Source organism: Otolemur garnettii, unplaced genomic scaffold (assembly GCF_000181295.1).
Source record: "Otolemur garnettii isolate 467f Iridium unplaced genomic scaffold, OtoGar3 scaffold00016, whole genome shotgun sequence".
In the NCBI taxonomy this organism is placed as follows: domain Eukaryota; kingdom Metazoa; phylum Chordata; class Mammalia; order Primates; family Galagidae; genus Otolemur; species Otolemur garnettii.
Genome location: NW_003852411.1, coordinates 18,643,454 through 18,662,817, shown reverse-complemented (window position 1 = coordinate 18,662,817; position 19,364 = coordinate 18,643,454). Strand labels below are relative to the sequence as shown.

General features: G+C 37.2%; 1 protein-coding gene across 5 annotated transcripts in view; it reads left to right on the top strand.

Moving 5' to 3' along the window:
- The window catches only part of RABGAP1L (RAB GTPase activating protein 1 like), a 665,252-nt gene that overhangs the window by 355,038 nt on the left and 290,850 nt on the right, over positions 1–19,364 (top strand). For all 5 annotated transcript variants that reach the window (XM_023510844.1, XM_023510847.1, XM_023510846.1 and 2 more), the window contains one exon: positions 16,020–16,133. In XM_023510844.1, the coding sequence (XP_023366612.1) occupies positions 16,020–16,133 (114 nt within the window). The remainder of the gene's footprint in view (positions 1–16,019; positions 16,134–19,364) is intronic.

Genomic DNA, 19,364 nt, shown 5'->3' with positions numbered 1-19,364 from the left:
GATCTATCATGTGTATGTGTGCATTAAAGAACTTTCTACTTAAATTATTTTCATTTAACCATTCTCTAATTGAAAGAATACAATATAAGAAGAAAAAAAATCTTGTTTTTCAATTAAAACTTACAGTTTAAAGAAAGACCAATAGTTCTTTCAAATACGAACCATTATAATCAAGTACTATAATGCTTACTAGTTTATGAAATTACATTAAAAATTTAAAACCCTTTAGAAAAATAATATTTACATTGTGGGTAACGTTTATTTTCTTAAAAAGTTTTTCATTAAAAAAAGAATTTATGGGTGGCACCTGTGGCTCAGTGAGTAGGGCGCCAGCCTCAAATACTGAGGGTGGTGGGTTCAAACCTAGCCCTGGCCTAACTGCAACAAAAAAATAGCTGGGCATTGTAGTGGGTGCTTGTAGTCCCAGCTACTTGGGAGGTGAGGTGAGAGAATCGCCTAAGCCCAAGGAGTTGGAGGTTGCTGTGAGCTGTGACTTCATAGCACTCTACTGAAGGTTAATAAGTGAAACTCTGTCTCAAAAAAAAAAAAAAAAGAATTTGTTTAAAATGTGCAACTGTAAGTTTTTGTTTTTCCTGTATTGGCAGTTGTATATAAAGGTCACTTGTCCTGAGTTCACCATACCCACCAAGTCTTTCACATTAGGCCCTGATATTTCTTCACATCAATATTTGTAATGTAAATACCAGAGAAATACATTGTCCTTTGATGAGGCATAGCATGGTACTAAAATCTCAAGTGTAGGTTTATGTCAATATGCTAATTTTGAAGCTACTTTCTTCTGTGACTAGAAAATGTTCTCAGATGTTAACTGATTGATCTTTATTTGGCACTTGATCAGAGAGAGAGACAACGTTGAGGTAAACACTCTCAGCATCTTTGTCATTTGCCAAGAAGAATCTTTATCTGTTGACTGTTTTCATGTCTTTGGGGACCATAGACCAGTCTGCTATATCTTAATTTGATCTTGTTTTCTAGGTCATAAATTTAGCTTTTCTGTACCTCACAGGCTTGGTATTCTAATGATGGTGTCTGTCCATTATTATCTAGATGTCCTCGTTTTCCTCTCACTCTTTTATAGTTTAGATCACATCTTTCTGATTCTATTTATAACATATCTGTAGCTTTTAACTAGTAATTGCTTATTTTTATTAAGTAAATTGAACACAGCTAGCTTGCAAAGTCAGATGTGATTAGTTTAGGTCAAATATAATACCTTTCAGACCAAACGATTCAAAAACTCATTTAAACAAGAGTCAAGTCACCTGTGAAAATACTAAGGAAGAGTTTTTTTCCTACCCTGTGATTTTAGTAATCTGGGTAGGATGGCCAGATTTACCAAGTAAAAATACAGAATGTTCACTTATGTTTTAATTTCTGTTAATCAACAACTAATTTTTGAACGTAAGCATATCCCAGGCAATATTAAATTTCACACAGGTTAACTGGGCATTCTATATTTATCTGACAACCCTAAAGCTGAGGCAAAACACACTAGCTTTTAACTCTTATGAAATTATAAGATTATTAAATCTCCCATTGAATTGAATATGTTCCCTTCATAGGGCACTGATTCTTGTAGTAGTTGCCCTGTGAAGTCCCTCAGTGAAATACAAATTAAAAGATAACAAGTTAAGAATTCTACTCATGAAACACTGTTGTGCTCCCCTCCTCACGTCATCCTTTTCCCCTTTTCACTTTGCTCACGTTTCCTTGATTCTTCCTACGTGCAGTGGTCCAGTAGCGTTGCAATAGCTGCTTTTAGAGGTTAGCGCAAGACCACTCTTTTGCCCCACTTTTCCTTCCCCATCTCCCTGACTCTCAAGAATTGCAGACATTACCCCTAGTGGCAAAAGCAGAGGTGTCTTTGTGGCAGATACTCAGGATCACAGTGCTGTCTGCATCTTGGTTGTTTAAAGAATCAAAACCAGCCAACACTCCTTTCCTCTCTCTGTGGCTCTCAAATTTGCTGCATTTGTGAAAGATTTTCTGGTTTATGCTATCCTTATTTTGTTTTAGAGCTGCATGATTTACATTATGATCTTGAACACAGTATCACAACCATAATCAGCAAGAAATGGTAACTTGGAAGAGTGCTGTTTTCAGTGGCTACTTAGATAATTACACCACTGCATCTTCTTCATAAAACATTTCAGCCTAGGCTGAGGTGAATGTAGATTGAAGCAGAATGTGTGCTTTATAAATTTGTGTAAAGACTACTTTGATCTTTCTTTCTTATGTATCAGGATGATACTGTGAACTGAGGTGTCAAGACTTCCTCCAAGTAGGGTTTTGAACAATGAGACCATCTGTTCCTTGTGAATAAAAATGTTGTGAATTATGACATTGGCTGTGGCAGTTGTCCCATCAGATAACATTCTGCCTTTTGGATGGTTTTTATAAACTTTCTTCCTAGGGAGTCAGCTCAAAGCATTTCACATGGCAGATGTGAGTGCCCAACAAAGGAAATTTGCCCCATCCTAGCTTTCATTTGTGGCTCAGTATGAGGCATGACTCACCTGCAACTGAGCAGCAACTTAACCTCTTTCTTTATTCTCTGACTTTCAGCCTTGGTTCACCACTTTCCGTCATCATAGATGGAATCATTTATTCAATGAATATTTGTTCAGCTCCTATTAGGTATAAGGTATTAGATTATATGTACTATAAGGTACTATCTAGTAGCCAGGAGCTTATCTTTCAGTTAGTGGAAATAAGATATGTCTTAGCCCAAGGCAATATGTAATAATTTTTATGTAGCTATTGTAAGAACGTAAAGTAGATATTTTCATGTGGGATCATTAGGAAAGCCCTGTGGAAGATATCTGATAAGCCCTTGTAAGTGAACAGGATTTCAATAGAGGAAATATGGCCATCCAGGCAGAGGAAATTACCCAAGGATATTGAAACTTAAAAAATAGTTCAGTTTTGAAAAATGGGATGTGAGTCTGATGGAATGGAATAATGATTTTTTTTTTAATGTAACAAGAGAGATCGTATCCACATGGGATTGTTAGAAAAGCACAAAGCATGTGGATTAGAATGCTACATGGGAACAAAAGGGTGCTTTAGGTAGATTAACCTAAAAGTACTCTACAGGATAATTGAAGAGAATAAAATGTAAGCATTTGATGATTTATAGCCTGTTGAAATAGCCTAGCCATAAAGTGATAATGTCCTGAATGACACGGCAGTGCCAGAAAAGGACATATAGTCTAGCTGACCTAAACAATGTATTGTTTGTCTAAAGAATAAAATGTTTATATTGTAAATTACCAAATATAATTTGCTATCAACCACTTAAAACTTTGCAAAAATGAGAGAGCTCTTATTTCCAGAACCAGGTATAAATAAAAAAGCAGAGCCAGACAAATTCCTAGAAGGAAACCTTCTACATAGTCACTGGATCAAGCCAAAATACCTTCCACAAATGGCAGGTTACTACTTGAAGAATAAGTGGAATTACTTTTAAATTTCTTAACATTTATAGCAGTTGTATTTCTTTCTCTTTATTAGAAATTCAATCTTTAGAAATTTTCCTTTAGCCCTTGGGTCTATTAGGAAAAAAAAATTACCTAAAAATTTGTGACCCACATAGCATATAAATCAAAAATAAACACATATGTTGATGAAAGGGATAGAGGGGACATTTCAAAAGTGTGAAAGACTTTAACTATAAACTATTTCTATCTCTAAATGGTCTTAAAAACCAGCAAATAACGTGAGTCTATTACATACCATAATCTAGACATACATCAAATAGAAATTTCCTGATTCTTGCCTAACCTTGAGATCAATCTACTACTTCAGACTATGGACTTTTGCTGATGGCTAAATAGACATTTGTTAAAATTCAGATTGCCTGGAAGTATTATAGAAACTTTGGTAGATTAAATCTAGGTAGGATTTAGGAATATGTGTTCTAAAATAGCTTCTCAGGTGACTTTGATAATCAGAATATACTTTAGGTAAGATATAGGAGAAAGAGACAGATGGTAGTTGGAGTCCCCAGAATGGATAAGATGCTGAGCAAACCACAAGACAAGAAGTAAGCAGAGGAAGAAAAAGCAAAGGAAATAAAAAGTAATATACTATGTCAAGGAGCCAGAAGGTATTTACGTAGTCTACTGACTCTTAGAATGGTCATCCTTATTTCTGAATCCGTATAGAGAAAGAGCATTGAATAAAAATCTTTAGGCTCTACTTCTGATTTAGCTTTATTTCAAAAAGGATTAATCAAGTTTCAAATCTGCCCTATCTCCAAAAGATTTCTTCTACTTTTGGAGGAGGTATAATTACAAGATCTGTAGGAAAAACAGAAATTAACCATCTTGAACTGAGAAAAATAAGGAAAATAAAGTAGCAAAAAAGAAAGTTTATAATATTTACCAGAATTTGTAAAAGAAAAAATTGCCCCACTGTATGCTTACTAGATGGAATTAGGATATTTAATTTATAGAAGTGACCTTTATAATTAAGAACTACAACTATTATAGACTCTCAGGAACAAATCCTTCTGTTCTTAACCATACTTATTTCTTTTGTTATTACTGTTGTTGTGATCTGTGCATCTTCTACTCCTAAGTGGCTAAAAATGTATGTTAATGGAGACGTGCTGTTATAAGAAGGAACAAACTAGCAGTTATATAACCTGATTTGTTAAAAAAAAAAAAAAAAGCCTTTTTAAAAACTCGTAGTCCACAATATAATTTTGGGTGCAATGGCTCACACCTATAATCCTAGCACTTTGAGAAGCTGAGGTGGGAGGATTGCTGGAGCCCAGGAGTTTGAGACCAGTTTGAGTTTGTGGGCCACATTGCAAGACCCTATCTCTACAAAAAACTTAAGATTGAGTTGGCATCATGGCACATGCCTGAAGTCCTACCTATTCATGAGGCTGAGGCAGTAGGATTGCTTGAGACCTGGAGATTGAAGTTACAGTGAGCTATGATTGTTTACCTACACTCTAACCTAGGCAAGAGGGTGAGGACCTGTCTCTTAAAAAAAAAAAAAAGAAAAGAATACCTTTGTTGATCCTGAAGTATTTAAAAAATGTATATATTTCTTTAAATGACTGAATGAGACTGGAATGTACTCCTTTGAAGGTCCAGGTATGCCTTTATGAAAGTGAATTACCAGATCATTCAGTAGTTAAGTGATCTGCTTTTCATTTAGCATTCTTCATTTCACTGATCAGATGTAGATTTATCAAGGACTCAGTGAAAATGGGTAAGGTTAATTCTTCACTGTGCACCAACTCTTTCAGATAATAAAAACGGATGTGGCAAAACTAGAGCAAAGGTTCAAAAAACTGAGATTACATAGCAGATGAAATAGCTCCTTATTGTCCACAGGATTAAGTTAAAATGTTTTTATTCACCTTTCCTCACTCAACTTGCCCCAATCTTCAGTCAATTAGAGTCAGATCTCCTGGGTATGCCAAGTGTTTTTCTGCTTGGAGGCTCGGCTGACACTATACTTGCTGTCAGTCTCAATGTATTTGCTCATGATACTTGGATTTTGCTGACCCCTTCCTATCTACAGTGCTCAGCCCTGTCCCCATCTCATGTGGAGGTCACTTTCACCACTTAAACTCTTGTACATTCCTTGGAGGTTGGCCTGAAGTGCCTGACCAAAGTTATAAGGATTGTCTCTAAGTCCTTGTGGGAGAACTGTCCAGGTGAGTTGTTGGCTGGTGGAGGATTCAGGGTCGGTCCTGGTGAAGGCAAAGAGGGGTTGGGAGAGCTCATGGATGGGGATGGTATAAAAGGCATCTTTGAGATCTAAGATTGTGCAGTGGAAGGTACTGGAAAGAATGGTAGATAGGAGGATATAGGGATTAGGGACTACTGGGTAAATGGGCTGAACAATTTCATTGATGGCCCATGATTCTTGCACTAACTGATATGAACCGTCCAGGCTTTTTTTACAGGAAGGATGGGAGTGTTGTAGGGCAGGTTAGTAGGATTGAGAATACCAGCTGACAGGAGTTTGAGGGTTAACACCCAGGAGGGCCACTGTGGGAATTGGATATTATTAAGGGAAGGATATGAATGTTGTGGTCAAAGGGCAATGAGAATGGGTGAAGGATGGGAGGCTAAGGAAGGGAGGTGTCCCACATGATGGTGACTACTGAGAGGTTGAATTGAGAGAATGGAGGGGTTGTAAGGGAGAGGTTATAAAGGAGTAGGATGGGTAGTGAGAGGTGGGAACCAGTGGGAATCGTCAGGGTTGCTTGTAATCTTGAGAGGATATCTCTGCCTAGGAGGGAATTGCTGCAGGAAGGAATGATAAGGAATGAATGTGAAAAAAGAGTACCTGGAAAGTGAGCACCACAGGGTGGAGTAGTGTGAAGGCATAACACACTGCGATCAATACCTATCCTGGAGATCTCTCTTTGCTGTAAAGGATCCTTGTAGTAGTGTAAGGGAGAATAAGTGGCCCCAGTATCAGTAAGCAAAGAGATTAGAAGGCCGTGCATGATAGCTCACACCTGTAATCCTAGTACTCTGGGAGGCTGAGGCAGTTGGATTGCCTAAAATCACAAGTTCAAGACCAGTCTTAGCAATAACGAGACCCAGTCTCTGAAAATAGCTGGGCATCATGATGGGAACCTATAGTCCCAGCCACTCGGGAGGCTGAGGCAAGAGAATCATTTGAGCCCAAGAGTTTGAGGTGGCTGTGAGCTATAATGCCATGGCACTCTACCAGGGACAACAAAGTGAGACTCTGTCTCAATTTAAAGAAAAAAAATAGAAGAGATTTCTTACCTTCCACTATGAAAGTTACCCAGAGAAAAGTCCTGGTGATCATCCAGGGAGCCTGCTGACTCTCTGGGAACTTCACTCTTCAGCGGCCCAGCCCATGAGGTTGGGGAGTTCAGCCATATCCTGGGAGTGACTGCAAATTGGATCCTCAGGTGGACCTGGGCGTGACTGCAAATCAGATCCTCAGGTGGACCTGGGCAGTCAGACTTCCAGCCTCTGCAGGCTGGACACAGCTTTGGGGAGGTTGTTGATTTGGGCATTCCTTGGCCCATTGGCCAGCTTTACTGCTCTTGAAGCATGGTCCCAGGGATTAATCGGCGACCAGCCTCGGCCTGGTAGTATGAGGAGACTGGAAAATTGTTAATAGGAGTTATAGAATATTAATATAGAGAAATAATAGACACAGACAAAGAGATAGTTTTAAGAGCAGCAGGGCTCAGGAGGCAGCACACCCTTCTTCGTGAAGCTTCCAGTATGCCACCCCGATTATCAGGCTAGCTCTGTATTTATTTTGTACATCAATGTTATGGTCATAAATCTTATGAAAGTAAGGCAAACAGTCCTGCCAAAGTTCTTGTTGCATTTGTGTTTCTACTAAGTAGACTAACTCTATAGCTGATTACATTAATTGCATGGATTTATTTACTACTTCTTACTTTAAAGTATTATGTTCTTTTTTTTTTTTTTTTGCAGTTTTTGGCCAGGGCTGGGTTTGAACCCGCCACCTCTGGCATATGGGATCGGCGCCCTACCCTTTTGAGCCACAGGCGCCGCCCAAGTATTATGTTCTTGATGTAAACAAAGTCTTCATAAGGAAGCCAATCAGAGGCTAACTCAAGGACCTAATTCTAACTGACCCACAGTCACACACCACAGATGTGATGTTTTAATACTCTGACAGTCCTGTGTCCAAACAGATAGACTCCTCTGGCCCAGTCAATGTGACAGAAGAAAAGAGATCCTTCTGGGTGGTGCCTGTGGCTCAGTGAGTAGGGTGCCAGCCCCATATACCAAGGGTAGTGGTTTCAAACCTGGCCCTGGCCAAACTGCAACAAAAAATAGCTAGGCATTGTGGTGGGCACCTGTAGTCCCAGCTATTTGGGATGCTGAGCAAGAGAATCACCTGAGCCCAAGCTGGAGGTTGCTGTGAGCTGTGACGGCATGGCACTTTATTGAGGGTGACAAAGTGAGACTCTGTCTCAAAATAAAAAAAAAAAAAAAGAAAAGAAAAGAAAAAGAAAAGAGATCCTTCTTATCTGGTCTAGAGCAAGTATTCTTGAGTTGGACAAAGTTTAAAGAATTTTTAACTTTGTTTTTGTTTTGTTTTGCGGTTTTTGGCCAGGGCTGGTTTTGAACCTACCACCTCCAGCATATGGGGCCGGTGCCTTACTCCTTTGAGCCACAGGCACCACCCCAGAATTTTTAACTCTTAAAAACCACTCCCTAAGAGCACAGAGCTGTGCCCTGGCAGAAAGCAGCTTCAAGGCCTCCAGCCAGCTGCTGCACCACAGCTGCAAGGGAGGGGGTATGTTCAACACTCTAGGCCTCAGAAATATTAAAGTGACAGACAGGATCTCATACTTTGTGCTCAAAGCCAGGAAAATGAGTCTGAATTAAAATCCCCATAACTATCTCCCTTTGTCTAGACTTTGTTCTCTGTTACTATTTCTAATCTACTAACAATTAATAATTGAGTATTAGTTTCAAACTTATAAAATCATTATTACTAGCAATGTAAGCACATCAAGTTATGAGTTCTCCCTTAAGTCTTCCCACCTTGCACCCTTCACCAGGGGAAATTTTCTTTTTCTGGACTGTCCAGAGGTGTTTTGAAGTAGATGGGTTTTGTCTAATGGCAGAAGCCAGTAACTGGAGTTTTGAGAGGCTCTGCCACTTAGAGACCTCTTCTCAGTTATTGAAGACCTGAAGGCCAGGTTGATGAGATCTTGTTGGGATGTCTGAGGGCCCTGGGAACATTTTGGGAGTTTTTTCCAGATATTGTATGCAGACTGGGAGATAAAATGCATGCCGATAATGAGCCTGCCCTCATTGCTCTCTGGCTATAGGGCCGTATAGCAGTGGAGGGCTTTGTTAAGTTGGGCTAAAACCTGGGCAGGATTTTGATCTTGTTTCTGGGTTATTCTTTTAGTTTGTTATAATTGATGGCCTTATGGCGTTTTTTTAGTTCCTCTAAGAGACACTGGACCATGTGGTTATGGAGGCAGACTCCAGGAGCATCAGTTTGGTAATTCCAATTGGGGTCTTTCTAGGGGAATACCCTAGCACCCTCCAGCAGGGGTTAGTCTGTCCTCTGTAGATTTTCAGCATGAACCTGGGTCTGCTCCCTCTCTCTGAAATTAGGGTGGGGATGAGGATGACATATTAATCATGCCAGCTTAGATCATATAATTGGGTTAGATATCTAAATTCTTGAAAGTATTCTGTGGGATCTGTAGAGAATGAACCTAGTTTCTGACTTATGTGGGACAGGTCTGAGAGAGAAAAGAGGACACGAACTCTGACAATACTTTCCATTCCAGCAACCTCTTGTAGTGGTTATAGAGATTGTGTGGTCTGGAAGTGGAAGGTCCAAAGGTTTGGCCAGATCTAGTATGAGGTGGGGGAGCTGGTTCTGCTGTCTTTGCTTTTTCACCCACGTGGTTGGGAGGAGGGTGGAGAGAATGAGGGATGGGGTGGAATTCTGTGAGTAAGGAGGAGGCTGAGGGAGGCAGGTTTTGGAGGGGTAGAAGGGGCAGGGAGACTCAGGGGATTGAAGAAGATTGGTTTGGCACGTGCAAAGAAAATTTGAGAGCGTTCACAAGAGGAACACAAAGAAGGAATGTTTCAGAAGAGGAGGAAGGCCAGGATATAAGGGACTTCTGACCATTTGCCGAATCTCTTACAGTAATCCTCAAGATCAGTGAGGAGTGAAAAGTCAAAGGTGCCATCTTTAGGCCATTGTGAGCCATTGTCTAGTTTGTACATAGACCAAGTGGTATTATAGAAAAAGATGAGAGGAAAAGAAAAAGATGAAAAAATAACTTACGAAGGGGAAGAGGAAGGAAGTGACCAAAGCTGGGGCCAGGGAGGTTGCCAGTAGTCCCTGAAGGATATTTAACTATTCCTAAAAGAGTGGTCCAGGCCCACAGCAGGGTGTCCCCACCCATGAAGGACTGGATGGGTGAGTCTTACCGGGGCTAGTCTGTGATAGGCACTGGATTTAGGAGGCACGAACTACTAGAGTTTTTTGGCCCAGTGTGGAGAAAGGGAAGAGAAGCTAAAAGGCTCAGAGAAGGGCTACATACGAATACTTGAAAGGCCCAGAAATGAAGGAAGAGGGAGAGAGGAGTTGGAGTGGAGAAGGGGAAGAGAAGTTAAAAGGCTCAGAAAGGGGCTATGCTCACCTCACTAAAAAATGGATGAATTCTGGGTGAGGGTTGGAGGGGGTCCCCTGTTTCCATTTGTCTTATTGGAACAAGAGTCTGTCTATTTAGGTGTGTATCTCAGCCCCCTGAGGGGGCTTCTCCTCCTCCCGACCTTTTGGCATCAAAAATGAGAAAGAAGTTAAGGACCAAAAATGAGAGGTTGTTCCAAGACATGAACAAAAGATAGTGGAATCCAGGTTCTGTATGGGCAATATGGCCTTTATTTACTTGGGTACAAGCAGGCTGAGTTTGAAAAAGAAGTCAGAATGTGGGTTAAGGTGGGGTGGGAATATAAGAGTTCATGGAGAGGGGATAGGAATTGGCACACTCCATCCTTCCTGGGCAGACAGTTCTATTTGGGCAGGTCCCTATATTCGGCCCTATGTCTTTTATGTCTGTCTCTTTGGAATTTTGGCAAATATCAGGGCACACAAATCAGACTCACCGCTGCAAACCCATCTGCTTTCAGGGACACATGCTTACACCGTTTTGTACAGTTTCCCATCCAACATAGAATTAAAGGAGGATCCCTGTGGAGTAAAAATAGAAGGCATGTTCTAAGGTCAAAAGTTTTTTTGCTCTGAATCATTTATCAGGTGACTTATTGTAGCTAGGAATGGTCTACACTGACATTTTTAATGACACTGATAGATTGGCATGGTACTTATAAAGTTGAAAAGATTTTGTGGTAGATGTAAAATAACAAATTCCATGACAAAATAGATGAATAAGAAAAGTTGCTGTCATCATTTTTAAAATATGGAAAATCAGCGCTTAGGCAAAGTGTTCATTTGTCAGCATGTGATTTTTGTACTTGTGCTGCTGCTGCTGAGGTTAAATATGAAAATAGTCATTCTCACTAGAATACCTTTCTACTTGTTGACAGCCTAGAAATGGTTTCATTTAAAAAAAAAAAAAAGGGTATGGTCATCCAGATCTGTCTTCCTAATCCTTGTTGACACTTGTGCACTGCATTTATTTCTTTCTCACAACATGAAAGCAAGTGATGATTCTTTTCAAATAGGAATTAAGAGAATTGTAAACATGTCAGGATATATAAGTATACTGAAAAAGCAGCTTTGTAATACTCTTGATAGCAGCCTCTAAATTGAACCTACTTTAAAATGATCAAAAGTTAAACAAGGTGTTTATTATACCTCTTAGAATGGTTTTAAACTGCTCTTCAGCAAGCTGAATTTTATCCACTAGAGATTGATGTCTTTTTTGAAGATAAGTTTAGTCTTATAACTTAATGGTTTAGAAATTAGAAGTCCTTGAAAAGTAAATTTAGTTTCTATGTGGTTGTGGAGGGTTGTGGAGTATAGGGCATAAACTGAATAAACTTTTCAGACTTTATTACAAACCTTTCATTACTTTGTGGTCTGAGTCAGCTTCTTTGTGTATGGCCCAGCCTGACTAAGACAGATCTCAAGGACTTTGCCTGTGAGTTATATTTTGGTGGTGATGGTCCAGAAGGGAGGCGTGTTCTTACGACAATGGTATTTGTCCTTTCTATAACCATGACTTCAACCCTTCTCTAATCCCTAGAAACTGAATTCTAAGGTAATGATAGAAATGATGACTGCTCTGGCAAATTTAGCTTCTACTCTGCTTTGTCCTTCCTCTCCTCCTTCTGCCTGTGCCTGTATACACTTTTCTCTAGTGTATTGGTTATATGAGAAGCTGGAGCCAGAGTGTATATCGGTTAATAAAAACAGTGCTTTATCCAAATAATTATGCATTTTGCTTTAACTAATGGATTGCTAAAAACAGGGATAATTTAGGACAGTAAGATATAAGGTTGGAAATTAAACAGAGTTTGTATTCTTTAATACATCTTCATGCTATAAATCTCTAGGGCAATTTGTTTTATAAACCCCCCAAACAATTGTTAATTATTTAAAGTATATAAGTACAGAAAATTGTCTAAAATGTATATGTACCCAAAATTTGAATAGTTAAGTAGTAATTCTTAAGGAAAGGGGGAATGATTATTAAGAATAATGTTTATTTAACAAGTATTCAATTTATACTGGGCAGTGTACTAAACACATTGCACATATTATTTTATTCTAAATAACATTATACATTTGGTATTATCCTATTTTATAGACGAGGAAGCTCAAGTTTGGCAAGTTTAAATAACTTGTTTGAGATCCTGTAGACCTTGAGGAAAGCAGAAATAGAATCAATGAGTTTGGCTCCAAAGCTACTAAAACTTTATATTGGACTCTGAAGAGAAGAATAGGAGAGGCATCCACTGAGAAGTAAATGGTGTGGCAAGTTGCGAGTCTAGACATTGCCCAAGAAGGAATGGTTTCTTCCCTCTTCTCAATTGTCTGGAGACAACTGGCAGGACTTAGGAAGTCTCAGCTTAAGGGAGCCTTCCAAGTAAATAACTTCATATCCATTTGGGTTATGTACAAACTGGTTTTCACCATATAAAAATAAAAAGTTTTCACATGCAACTCTTTAACCAGACACTGTGATGGTGAATTATTTGGCCCTGTTTTGTCCTTCCTCATTGTTAATTTTATTTACTATAAAAATTGGCCACTATAATTGAAGTTAAGTCTAAAAAGAAAGGAATTAATATTGAAGAGAAAATTGTTTTGTCTTCCTTTTGGAGAGTGTTAGATTTGGGGACTCTCAAACTTTTGTTGAATGAATGAGTAAATTTAGAGGATTATGTGTAGATACTAAAATATGTACTCTTCCTGCTCTTGACTGTTATGGGTAATTGAGAGGTGGATTAACTTTAGCTTAGCTTCAAAACACCATTATTTTCTTTAGATTTTCACTATTTTAGTACACAATTTTATTCCTATTAATCTGTTTATAAAAGTCTATTATACCTCTTAACCTTTACTCATATGAAGGGAATCAGTGAACAAGGTTGCAAAATAGCTTATTTCGTCTATAAAGTGAAATTACAGGAATTATTCCTTTATCCAACTGAGAGTAATATATAAAAGAATAAAACTCTAGAAATACACATTTATGTAGAAAGCATTTAAAAATAATCTTAGGGAGGGATGTTTTATCAAGTAAGAAAAAACTAGTGATGCTATTTTCATTTCATTTTGCTCCTTTAGTTCTTAAACAAGGAAGATCAAGTACGCATAGGGAAAAATTACCCAGTATTATGCAAATTTACTTCCTAGAAATTTTTGATCAATTTTTCTTTCTATGAATCAGACAACTGGTACCACTTAAACTCAGTGTGATACTAAATGTGTAAGCAGTTTCTGGGAAATACAGTCATATGATTTCTCTCTCTTAAGGTCCTGAAAAGTATGAAAAGAGTTATCCTGTGGGTGTCTGCACCTGAAATAGTTCAGCAATGGCAGTAGTAACATTTTCACTGGTCATCTTCCAGGTAGTTTATGAGTGGAAACTATTGCTATATGGGAAAAGAACCTTCCTATTAGAGAAAACCTGGGAAAACTTTGGTCTCTTTGGTTACCAGATTTTCATACTTATACTCTAGACCAGATAAAACAAAATTTCATAATATATCTCTTTATACATTACCTTTAAACTTAACTTTGTTCTGCATCCCCTTCCTACTCCCAAAACTGCATTTACCTTGAAAAATACAAACTTTCCTTTTGTAGGAGAAAGTTAGGCACACTTTTTGAGAGTTAGGTATTCTTTTACTTAAGTTATGGTGATTTTCTTTTTTTTTTTTTTTTTTTTTATGGTGATTTTCTTTAAGGGCTTTTTTTTCCCTTTGAGACAGAGTCTCACTCTGTCACCCTGGGTTGAGTGCCATGCATCATAGCTCACACTCAAGCTCAATCTCAAACTCCTGGGCTCAAGCAGATCCTTAGCCTCCTGAGTATCTGGGAGGGACTACTGGTGCCCATCACGGTGCCAGGTTAATTTTTTCTGTTTGTGGTGGAGGTGGAGTCTCACTCGTGCTCAGATTGGTTTCCAACTCTAAAGCTCAAGCAATCCACCTACCTCCACTTCCCAGAGAGCTAGGATTACAGGCGTGAGCCACCTTGCTTGGCCTTATGGGTCTATTTTAATTTGGCTTTAGCATTCCGTTGCTGTAAGTCACTAGAATTTCCTCTGGATTGATTTGTAATATCTTTGTTGTTTGCTTGCAAATTTGGAACTTTTTCAGTTTACTTCCTTTCTTTCTCTACATGATATAAGATCTAATTACTACCCAGCATGAAATAGCATCTAAAATGAAAAAGGCAGCTTGAAAAGGTACTGGCTTCGCTTAAAGCTAATCAGCTGCCCTGTCCTTCTTGTATACTCCTCAGCTATAAAGAGGAAGGGAAATAGCATTTATTAAAATAACTCACATATTAAACTTTTTTTTCCTGTCTTGATTTGATACTAAAAGAGGGATTTGTTGAAATTTTTATGGATGCAAGACATTAAACAATGCTTTTAATTTGCAATTAGTAATCTTTGATGCTTCTTTCAATTGTACAAAATATTTTCACCATCAGAGTTGCTTTAAGTAGTCCCATCTTATTTTCTTGACATTAAAACAGATAAACATTTCCTGGAATAAAATAAAATCAAGGAATGATTAATCATTTTTTATGAAGCTTAGAATTTTACTCAGTTTTTAGCTTTTGAGCCCCAAATATGTCTAAAAAAACTCTAGGTTTGTCTTTAAAGCATATGTCATCTTAATATAGTAGCTTACAGGCTTATAGGCTTTTTTGTTTTGTGAAATGAGTTGCATAATTAACCTAGCAAGAGGAAAAATGGATAATACTTTTACTTTTTAAATGACTATGGTTTGAGCTTATATTTATCAGCTTGTCAGATTTAAAAATTAAATAATATGTGGTATTGGGTAGATGTGGAGATATACATACTGTACTATTGTTTGGAGTAAATATTGATAGAACAATTTCAGAGAGAGTACTTTAATCAAAATTGGAAATGCATGTATCTTTTGACCTAGCAATTCATGCTCACAGAATCTTTCTTTGAATATGTTTATAAGACACATGTATAAAAATGTTCCTTGTGTCTTGGTGCCTTGGAGCTCAGTGGCTAGGGCGGTAGCCACATACCCCAGGACTGGTGGGTTTAAACCCAGCCTGGGCTTGCCAAACAGGGACAACTACAACCAAAAAATAGCCAGGCATTGTGGCAAGGGCCTGTAGTCCCAGCTACTTGGGAGGCTAAGGCAAGAGAATCGCTAAAGCCCAAGAGTTTGCTGTGAGCTGTGAAGTCACAGCACTCTATGGAGGGCAACATACTGAAACTCTTGTCTCAAGAAAAAAAAAAAGTTCCTTGTGATGCTGTTACATAAGTAGAAAAAAATACAGAAAGTATGATTGTTAATGGGAGAATGTTAAGTAAATTATGATATCTATATCTAAATGTACTTAATTTTTTAGTAACTGCTCCTAAAGAGACTAAGTGACATTTGCATACCTTGATAAATGAACAGTCTATAATTTATCCTATTAAATAAAAGATTCTTACAGATCATATTGAGCAGGGAGAAAAAAAGTAAAAGGAACAGATAATGGAGATGTGTGTATACAACATGTCTCCCTCCTTGCACACACCCCGCCCCATATAAACATACATACACACTCATACATCTATAGATAGATGGGTGAAAAGGTATGAAAGAAGCTATTGTGGTAGCACTTATCTCTGAGGACTGGGACTAAGGGTGTGTTAGAAAGGAGGTTTCAGTGTGTGGGGAAGTTGTTATTTACTTTTTTGTGCTGTTTGAATTTTTTTACAGTGAATGTATTATTTCTCATAATCATAAAATTTTAGAAATTTATATTCAGGTCTATTTTTTCTTCCTTTTTAGGAATCAGCCCAGGAAAGTGTCATTACTCGAGATATTCATCGTACATTTCCTGCACATGATTACTTTAAAGATACTGGAGGAGATGGTCAGGAATCACTCTATAAGATCTGCAAGGTAGGGATCTCTATCTCACTTTTTCTAAATTATTTGAAATCCATTTAAGGATTTCTAAGGAAAATTTAGGAATCTAAAGAAATTTTAAGAATCTATTCAATATTTTTAGATTTTTTTTTCTGTCTTTGTCTCTTTTTTGCACTACATTGTGTTCCCTGCTTTATACACACACTACCGGAGCTACAGTACTGAGCCCAGAAGGTGACTTTTTTGGCTGTGTACTCCCTATCTGCACATGAGGGGGGAGGCAAGAGGTGCTGCATAGCCTCAGTTTTGTTCTCCTGCTGACAGCAAAGGAACAGAAGGTCCTCTTAGGCTATGTTGTGAAGGCTCAGAGGAGTCCCAGGTGACTCTGCCCTTTTGACAAGGTAATACAGCACTTGTCTCAATTTTTTTTTTTTTTTTATAATAGGCGAGTGTGGAGACTATTATTGAATACTGGCAATCAATGTGGAGACTATTATTGAATACTGGCAAATTCTCTGATAGGGTTGATATATTCTGAGTTACATTACATCATATATTTTGGGACAGTTTTTGTGTCCCATTTTGAAATCTTTCTTTTTCCTCTATATTAATTGACCTAGGGGAAAAATTGTTCTCTGTTTTTCACTAAATTTGCTCGGCTTGGATACAAAAGAGTCTGTTTCTGTCAGTGGAGAATAGCTATTAAGTTATTAGTTTTTCAAGGTTATATCAGAAATACAGAATGAAGTGTGGTGGGTATACTCACTTAGTTTCTTCCTACCATTCTGGTAGAGGTTGTTAATGACTAGTGAACTACATAAAAATTTGCTTCTATTATGGAGAAAAAGGCAAATGCCATGGTCCATTTGTAAGTTTGATAATCAGTTCCTGACTAGTCAAATTTAGCCTTTTTAATGAGTAGCAAATATTAGCAAGTAGGTAGTCAGAAGTATGCTCAAAAACTATGTCATTTTATATTTATTATTTTAAAAAGCAAGCATGTAGAAAAGCAATCACCTACATGTTCTAACCAAGTAGGTTTGATGTTTAATTCTACAAATGGCACAGCTTTCATTAAAGTCTTTCTTGAGTGTAGGTGGTTTTGCCCTCTGCCTGTTTCTGACTTTCTTTCTTTTTCTTTCTTTCTGTCATATTTTTTGATCTAACACATTTTGTAAGAATATAAATACACACTGATCAGAAATCTATTTTTATATGAATATATCATTCAGAGCTAGAAATACATAAGTAACTTAAAATTTGAGAGTGTACTGGTCTCTGGAAAATGATACATTATCCACATTAAAAAGTATGAAAGACTATTGGACAATGCCAAAAAATGTGCAGTATATCCATTATATGCTTGTAAAAGGCAAAGGTATTTATTTAAAATCTTTTTGTGCCACTTTGAAATTTTACAAGCTAATTAAATTCTGGCTTGTGTAAAGAAGCTGGGAAAATTTATATAGTTTCTAAGTTTATTTAGAAGGGTCTGACTTATGGCATATGGAACAACATTTTTCCCCTAGCATTTAGTATATTTTCAGCTTGTCAGTGATTTTCCCTTCAATTTTTCTCTGATTGATACTAGACTTTCTTCTTATAACTAAAACAGATGGTTCTAATGTGCTTGCAGCTTCTGACTTAAAATTTTGCTCCATTGTAGTAAAAATAGTATTTGCCTCATTATATAATATTTAGAAGAGAACTATCTGAATCATTTCTAAACACTAGAATAATAGTTCAATATGACACCTTTAAATAGTTGGTACTCTTTGCTTGGTATTTCAAATAATAATCTAACAATAAGTTCTTTAGAAAATATTTATTAGTAAAAAGAAGAAAAAAAGAAAATATTTATTAGTACATTTACACAGCTCTTACAGCTATTTTAGGTCATCAGCATATATTTTACTACATGATTAGATTGTTTTAAAGCTCTTTCTGAAAGGAATATTATAAAATGTAGATCTAAAATACTATATTATTGACAAGTAGCTTAAATTATACAATTTTGTGCAGATGTGGAAAACAAAATCATACTCCAGATAATAAATGAAAGTTGTAAGGCTTTTAATATTGTATTAAAATATATGTACATGTAAATAATTTCCCAACATTTTTTGATAATGGAGATGAGCAGAGATATATGTTGATTTCTACAACATTTGCTGAGGTCCTACTTAGTTTGTGACTGATACAATTCCTTTTCCTTCTGATCTGCTGTTGTTTAATAGTCCAGTGCTCATGCCAGGAAACCTTAGATGGTGATAATACAGCACTTGTCATAAACTCATAAATAGGATAGTATACTTAGGAGTAATTTAGAATTAAGTATTCTTCTTAAGCTTCTATATTCACTCTTCTTTCCTCTTTGTTTCTAATTTGAGCTGTAGTTTTTTACCTTATGGTTCCCATACCATATCCCCCAAATCTGCTATGTGTACCCTTTATGCCACTGAATGCAATCTATTCCTAACATTATTATTTCTAGTATAATAACTAGATAATGCCTTGCACTTAGCAGTATGCCTTTGAGTTTCCATTCTGTGTATCCTGCATAGAACTGGATAAACAGTAATACACTGATCCTAGGTCAGCCACTTGTTATATAATCTATAAATAAGGACAGTTTTGTTTTTTCATTACTTTCATTACTTTGATTTCATTCTTTTTCTTTTTCTGTACTGTTGCACTGACAACAACCTCCAATATAGTGTGAAAGCGAGGCAATGATAGTAGATATCCTTTTCTTGCTCCTGATTTGAAAAGAAATACATCTAATGATTTACTACTAAGAATGGTGAATGTTATTCACATCAGCAGCATAATTATAGACTTTTTAAAAAATACAGCACCTTCCATATGTTAAAATAATTTCACATTTGCAGAGTACTTTCACATATATTTCCTCACTTATTTCTGACAATTCCTCATCCCTGGAGTCTATACTAGAGTCACAATATGCTGTGCTCTTAAATTGAGCAGAAATCAATTCTGGTTTCAAGGATACAACAGTTTGACTTTGTAGTTGAAAAGTTTTCTTGGCTTTGGTGAAATGAGAAATGATCTAAACTGTCAGATTAGAGGAAAGACTGTTAAAAACTTGCTGTCATGTTTTAATGGTCCTGTCAATTCCAGTTTTGCCTCTTAATATCTTTTTCAGAGTAGGAGGAAATCAAAATGGTTCAAAGCTTCTTCTGTTGTCATAAATTTACATGGGGAAAATTGAGCTGAAAGTATAATAGGAGAGAATCTGTACGT